Here is a 7,727-nt window from a genome sequence, read left to right as displayed (position 1 = left end):
CACGTCCTACAGTCAACATGTGCTCTGATACCATCTTGTAGCGACCCGACCCAAATGGATCAAGTCTTTGTGCTTAAGTGTCATCCCTGGATCGGTATGCCGATACACACAGTACTCGAGGATTTATAACAGAGGTAATCACATGTATAAAGTAATGTAAATACTATTACCTCAATCCAAATAGCGGAAGTAACAACAAAGTTGTGGATTCCCATCAACACCAACGGCAAAGTTGAGTGTAGAAATCGTAACCCTAACGTATCACTTACTCGTCGTAAGATTCATGCAACATGAGACGTTGCAGCCACAAAGGGTCAGTACATTGAATGTACTGGCAAATTCACACCATAGGATAATGATGAATAATAGCTATCACTACATGCATATATGGCTGGTGGAGGCTCTATGGTTATAATGTTTTTGCGAAAAGCCAATTTTTTCCTACTGCAAAGGAATATATTTTATTTAACTACCAAGTTGGTTGAAAATTATTGAGAAGGTATATCCCCAACTCAATCCCAATTAAATATGAATAACCCAACAATCTTATTAATTAAAGTGATGAGATCAACATGATAATCCAAATACCAGAGACTCAAAATGTCCATAACCGGGGACACGGCTAATCATGATTAGTTTGTACACTCTGCAAAGGTTTGCGCACTTTCCCCACAAGACTCGATCTCATCCGTTGGATTTCTCGCACTACATGGTGTTTGAGAAATGGATGACCGAGACACAGTCTTTCACAAGTATTAACTCTAACCCTGGATAGACAGTACCAACCTACATCCCCTACATCTGCTAGCCTACCACTGGAAGAGGTCATGCAACATACTCAACTATGTTATAGCCCATAATAGCTTGTGGTTGCACACGGAAGTTTCTAGCATGAATAATCTTATGATCCCTTTGAGCCTGGGCGGCAAACCATAGGATGATCACACGGGTACCCCGGGATCTCCTAGGACAACACTGGTATATCCCCAGGTGTCCGGGCAAGCCAATGGTATATCCCCAGGGTGCCCCCAACCAATCCACACAGATGTGTATTAAAGTAGCCACCTTAAGTTAACCATTAATGATAACTCTCACATCTGTCATGAATACGCTCAACCAATCCACGTCTACGAGCATAGCAGAGCAGTATGAGCATATTGTAGAAGTAACTCCCAAGGTTTGAATGCAGGACAATAGGTTCCTACCTCATAAAGTACTTCTCAATACCCACATGTTATCAATTCCTAACCATGCAATGTTTGAGGGATGAAACTAATGCATAAAAACTATGTAATAAAGGGGTATGATTAAAGTGTGAACTTGCCTTGTACTGTTGATGAAGATGATTCGCACTCATAACTCCTGATAGTTTTACTCGTCACACTCCGGTCAATCTATCGTGAGCAAACAATTGCATACATAAGCACTCATGCAAAAGAATTGAAGAAAAGATATCGGGAAGACTTTGAAAACCGGCAAATAACTCTTGCAACAGAAAACAATTTCTAACAGTACCAAAATTGAGTGGATTTGGCCTTATCAGAAAGTTTAGGTAAAGACCTTCGATTTGCAAAAAGAATCAACTCAAACGGAGTTATAAAACTCGAGTTATGAATAAAAGAAGGTTGAATTCAAATCTGTTGGAAAACAAATTTTAAATTTTCGAAAATATGTTTAAGTTCATTATCTGGATAGAGAGGATCGTAACGAAGAAGTGGGCATTGGTTTCGTTGGATTTGGACAAGCGAGTAAAAAGTTGCGACCGTTTGAAAACCAGGGGCTAATCTATAAATAAAATATTCACGAATAGGTCCCTGGCCGAAATTAAAAAGAAAAGAAAAAATTCTACAGAACGAACGTTCGCTACCGAACGCTGACAAACGAATTCGTCCGCTGCAAAGACCTAACCAGTGGACGTTCACTAATTAGATCTAACAGAGAAAAAAAACTAAACCGGGTTTAAAAAGGAAAACCGAAAAAAACATTAGGGTTTATACTGGAAAACCGGGGAGATCCGGCGGTGGCTCCGGCGAGCGGCGCGTCGGCGGGGCGGCGCGGTAGAGGGCGCGGCGACGCGGGCGAGTGGAGGCGGCGGCGCGGGCGAGTGGAGGCGGCGGCGCGGGCGATGCAAAGCGGCGACGAGCGGCTCGGCGGCGGCGAGCGTCGCGGCGGCGATGGCGCGGCGACGAGGCGGGGTAGCGACGGCCACTAAAGGCGGCAGCGGCGCGGCTGACTCGGGGTCCAGGGGCCCCGGGGTCGCTAATTATAAAGGGGGAGGCGGCAAACCTTGGGGGAGTCCCGAGCTCCCACGGCGGTGAGCGGCGGCGTGCCCAGGGCGGACTCCGCCCTGGGGTCGGTGACGACGGCGGCTGGGCTGGCCTGGAGCTGGGCCGGCCCAGTTCGGAAGTTTTTTTAACTCCGACGAAAAATAAAATAAAAGAAAATAAATAAATTATATATAGTCATATTATATATCAAAATTTTCAGGAAAAGATTTTCTACAACTTGAACATTTTTCTAACGTAAAATAAAATCCACAAAAATTCAAATAAAGCAAAGGGTGCTACTGCTCTAATAAAATCCGATAAAAATCATTTTAAAAATACCAAAATAATTTCAAATTTAGTTCTCCCCAATTTTCTGATGTAGGGAATCACTTTACCCTATTTTCCATATATTTTATTTTTGGAGAAAAATAATTTGAATAAAACCCAAATAACTCCCAATTTGAAAATAATTTCAAAGGGACTCTTAAATTTGATTCTTTGAAACTTCCAACTCATATTTCATACGATTTGAAGAAGTCATTTTATCTTTCCTCATGAAAATCATTGAGTTGCATCAAGTTTCTGAATTGGAAATATTTCCAAATGAAATTCAAAAAAATTCAAAAACCCTTTTCATTTTAAATGGAAGAAGTTATATTATCTTCTCTCCAGGGTTTTGTATTTTGAAAAGAAATTGAATTCATGGAGATAAAAAATGCAAGGTGAAGGTTTGGTAAAAGTCCTTTTATTCCCTCTCATTTAACTTTCAAAAGGTTCCAAATTTCACTCAATTCACACAATCAATCAAACAATCAGTCATAACTATCTATTTAATATAACATTCCAAAATTTAGAATTTTGGAATGTTACATATATGAAAGTGACAACTAGGAGACTATCTTTATGAAGAACATGGTGCTACTTTGAAGCACATGTGTGGAAAAATGATAGTAACATTACACATTCTATCTTTATCTCTCCTTTTTTTGGTGGGCTCTTTTGGCCTCTTTTTTTTTGTCCGGAGTCTCATCCCGACTTGTAAGGAATCATCGTCTCGATCATACTTTCCTCACTAGGACAATGATCTAATAATTATGATCATCCCACTTTTATTTACTTAAAACTCAATATTACAATATGACTTTATATGAATGCCTTTGGCAGTGTACCAGGATGTGTGATACGCAACCGTCGTATCTATAATTTTTTATTGTTTTATGGCAATATTCTATAATTTTCACATGCTTTTGGCAACAATTTATATGATTTTCTTGGACTAACATATTAATTGAGTACCCAGTGCCACCTCCTGTTTGTTACATATTTTTGTTTTGCAGAAAATCCATATTAAATGAAGTCCAAACGCGATAAAATTTTACGGAGATATTTTTGGAATATATGTGATCTTTAGGAAAAAAGAATCAGCGCGAGACGATGCTCGAGGGACCCACAAGCTCAAGGGGCGCGCCCAGAGGGCTTGTGGCTACTCTGTAAGTTGGTTGGAGGTAATGTTAAGTCTAAAATTCCCACCTAATCTTTTTTACTTGCTTAGAGGAATGTTTCAATGCTTTTCTGAAAAATATATGCCTAGACACAAAAGACATGCTATATAGCCCAGTTTCACGATAGTGCACAAGAACAACATGCGGCACAAATATAAAAACACCACTACTATATATGTAAATTTTAGGATAGTTATGGCAGCATCCGTCAAACAGACTTGCCCTGCATGTCCATTCATATCGGAATGTGCTGAAGATGTGGTTGTGCGTGGTTCTTCAACTTGGGCATTCTAATCTGTTCATCCCCCCGTAAGAACTCGTCTCATTCTTGTCGATATAAGTTTGCATGCATCTCCCAGGGTTTGTCGAAAGGAAAAACCTTCACCGGTGGCTTGTGAGCTGGTGCCTTCGTCGGGCGGAGCTTCCGTATATAACTTCATCGCCTCCTCCATGATTTTGGGTTGGTACAAATGCTCAACCCTTCTCTTATGTGAAGGATGAAGAGGGATGGAATCTCGTGGCACCCAGAACGCTCTTTCAATCATTGCAGACTTCCAGAAGAATAAGAGGGACGCGTATGGATGGAAACCAGCAGCTCCAAGTAGAAGGGTTCCAATGTGATCTGCCTCCATCTCTGACCTGGATATATAGACAACATCGATCATCAGAACATGATGTACGCGGTGCAGTCATAGAACAACACATGTGTTACGGTGTTAGTTTAGGAAACAAATAATTCTTACTGAAGATTAAGTTAATGAGCGGTGTGTACATGTATGTGTGTGTTGCAGTCATACCTACCTTCGTATGAAAGGCCAAAACATGAGTGTTGGAGACCACTTGGCGTAACAAACTTCCGAGTAGTGCCTAGCAACGATGTGACCAATCTGAAAAAAAAGAAAGGAGAGAAAATTATGCACCAACATAAAACTCATAAAATATGCACTGGGAATCCACACACATAAAACTCATTAGTATTTATTATATAAAAAATGTTAAGACTTCATACCTCATGCGCAATACCAAAGGCAATCTCAGCATCTGTAAATAGTTCGACCAATCCAGCGGTTACTGCAATATGGCCACCAGGGGCGCACAATGCATTGTGGTCGTGGTCATTGAGAAGTATCACCTCCCACTCAAACCCCTCAAGATGGCTTGTCTGTGGCTTGGGGCTCTTGGTGCCATCGTGGCTGCTGTTGATAGGGAGGGTACGATAGGTGGCGCGAATAACTTTCTCGGCGATACGACGGACACGAACGCTGTCCGGGTGAAGCGGGTCGACGATCTGTGATTTGGAAATTGTTTTATATATCAGAGAGGAGTGCCCACCATATACACCACGTGAGATGAGAGTTTTCAAGGAAGACTCAACAGAAGGAAAGTCAACCCGTGCTGAATAGTGATATGTGTGTTGAGTTCCTGGTAATGGCCGTTGATTTTTAATCTTTGAATTATGAACACAGGAAATATCTGAGGACGATAGGATCCCAGAGTGTGATTACTGTAGCGATGACCAGGTTATGTGCGACAGGCCTCACCTGGAAAACGATAGGTTCTTCACCATTAAGCTGGATGAGACCTTCAAAGTTTTTACGGTACGTAACGATGACAAGTATTTTTTCGTAATTAATCATGACGTGTGCTTCTTTGCTTCAACGTATAATTTCCGTTTTTTAAAGTTCGAGTAGTGCATCCCCTGCCATGCAAGACGGTATGTCTTGGAGAAGCTCGATTTCGAAGATGGTGAGAATATGGAGACAAAGATAGCTCACCTTAGGACTCAACATGGTTACGCTTTTCGGGTTAAGTTCTACAATGCAGTAAATCGCTCACATTTTGGTTGCTCAAATTGGGAAGCACTACACAAGGCCTATGGATTTCAGGAGGATATGAAAATAACCTTCGATATTCGTCCTGAAGATGTTATTGAAGATAATATCAACATTTGGGTGGATGTGGGTATGCCTCCAGTTCTACCTCCATGTGAGTTTGTCAAACAAATTTTTAAGTAATTTATATTTTTATTTAAAAATAGTTGAAAGCTTATTTCCATTCTCCAAGAAATATACCAAAGGTAGTAGACAATACCTACTACAGTTATGGTTCAGAACTAACTTGCGAGGAGAAAAATTATCTTGTCTCATTTATTAATGATGTTGACACTTTCAAGAACAATTATGAAATTAACCAAAATTAAGCTCAATACGTGCCACTAGTCCATGTGTTGAACTACAGTAACATCCATGTAAATTGCATGGTAAGATTTTCTGTACTATTGCGTCACTAGTGCATCTTTTGCATACATTCTTCTTAAGCTAAACTACATTGCTAACTATGTTATTATTATGTTCTTCAATAGAAACTCCCAAAGGATTGTATGCCTCATATGATGTATATGGAAGATGATATGGATATTGTTAGCTTATCGCCAAATCTGCCTATGGCTGTCCACAGTACATACTCGATTTCTCGAAGAGATGTAGACCTCACAATCAAAGGATGGAGAAAAGTTATCAATGATCGCAGGGAACTACTTGGAGGCAACATGGTGCGTAGCCACAAATTGGAGACAAGTGGATCTCTATTCTCCATAATGGAGATGGAGGGGTTATCCTATTTTATGCTATTTTACCTTAGAGAGAGAAGCAGGTCCTAGCTAGTACTTGTCGTGTGCTAGAATGATGATGAGTTATTACCTAGGATGATAACCATTAGCTAATGTTGGTTAACTTGTCATGTGCTATATTGATGGTGAGTTATTGTATGACTGCGGAAGATAATGAGGAGGCCGTACTACTTGTCATGTGCTAGAATGATGATGAGTTAATATATATATATATATATATATATATATATATATATATATATATATATATATATATATATATATATATATATATATATATATCTGTGTGCGTGTGTGTGTGTGTGTGTATGACTACGGATGATGCGTTGTATATCAGAGGTTGTGCAAGAAACACGGATTAGATTAAAGTGGACGGATCAAAGTGAGCAACTTGAATTAGTAGGAATATGTGTATGATATGGTGAGATTATATGTGTATGATATGATGAGAGTAATATATAAAATATGTACAAATACAGCATAAATACGTCGAAGAAAAAATACAAAAAATATTAGCAGTAGCGCGGGGACAGGAGTAGCAGCAGCGCTGACTTAGAAGTAGCGCGGGTAGGACCCGCGCTGCTGCTACGTAACAGTAGTAGTAGCGCTGGATCAAACCCCGCTACTTCTAAAAGTTAGTTGTAGCGCCCTAGCAGTAGCGCGGGGACCGCGCTACTGCTAGGCCTTTAACCCACGCGCTATAGCTAGGTTTTTCCTAGTAGTGTTTTGGTAAGTTGATAAGACCAGTAGATTACTCCGGTCCATTTTGTTGTAAATTGTAAACAATAAGTATTCTTCCATGTATTTGAGTCATAGCAGAATCACTGAATATCTGAGCCTATCATGTAATCATTTATCCATCCTTATCCTAGGTTAGGTCCCACAATTGTGACATACCTCCTGGGTTATAGTTATTAACTTCCAATTATATATATCCAAGCTTTGGTTTTGATAAATGATCACGCTAGCATGAATCTGATAGGCCAATTTTTTGTTATTGTTCTTTTCCTCCATGTGTATTGTAACACTAGTACACTTTGGTGCACTCGTTTGATTTTTTTCAAATATGTAGGATGACAATTCTCAGTGAGCATTATGATAAGGATCACCGTGTGCGGCTTAAAGCAGAGGAGAGACAAATAATACATAGTGTTAATGCTAGTTCATATTCTTATTTTACATACATATCTGGGAAGGGCATGGTTCGTGTGAATGGTAGAGTAGACACATTGATGTTACTGCCAATTGGAGTGTTCAAAAAAATTGGTTGGATATTTTGGTGCTGATTTATTCCAGTTTGTATACTTAGTCTACATGGACCTTATTTTT

At 39.9% G+C, this 7,727-nt stretch overlaps 1 protein-coding gene across 1 annotated transcript; it reads right to left on the bottom strand.

Moving 5' to 3' along the window:
• Positions 1 to 3,977: 3,977 nt before the first annotated feature.
• On the bottom strand, positions 3,978 to 5,559 carry LOC141023165 (mitochondrial metalloendopeptidase OMA1-like). Its single transcript, XM_073499499.1, has 5 exons — positions 5,545 to 5,559; positions 4,779 to 5,057; positions 4,571 to 4,656; positions 4,294 to 4,408; positions 3,978 to 3,992 (listed from the first exon to the last, which is right to left on the bottom strand). Exons 1-5 carry the CDS (start codon positions 5,557 to 5,559, stop codon positions 3,978 to 3,980), a joined length of 510 nt encoding a protein of 169 aa, XP_073355600.1.
• Between the last annotated feature and the right edge of the window lie 2,168 nt (positions 5,560 to 7,727).

The sequence above is a fragment of the Aegilops tauschii genome, chromosome 5 (assembly GCF_002575655.3).
Source record: "Aegilops tauschii subsp. strangulata cultivar AL8/78 chromosome 5, Aet v6.0, whole genome shotgun sequence".
In the NCBI taxonomy this organism is placed as follows: Eukaryota; Viridiplantae; Streptophyta; class Magnoliopsida; order Poales; family Poaceae; genus Aegilops; species Aegilops tauschii.
This window is presented reverse-complemented; position numbering and strand designations above follow the sequence as displayed.

What these genes read in the sequence shown, in the direction of transcription:
- LOC141023165 (XM_073499499.1), bottom strand. An exon ending in CCTTTGGTATTGCGCATGAG is followed by an intron (nt 4,657 to 4,778) that starts GTATGAAGTCTT and finishes CTTTTTTTTCAG; the next exon opens with ATTGGTCACATCGTTGCTAG. An exon ending in TTTTGGCCTTTCATACGAAG is followed by an intron (nt 4,409 to 4,570) that starts GTAGGTATGACT and finishes CTATATATCCAG; the next exon opens with GTCAGAGATGGAGGCAGATC.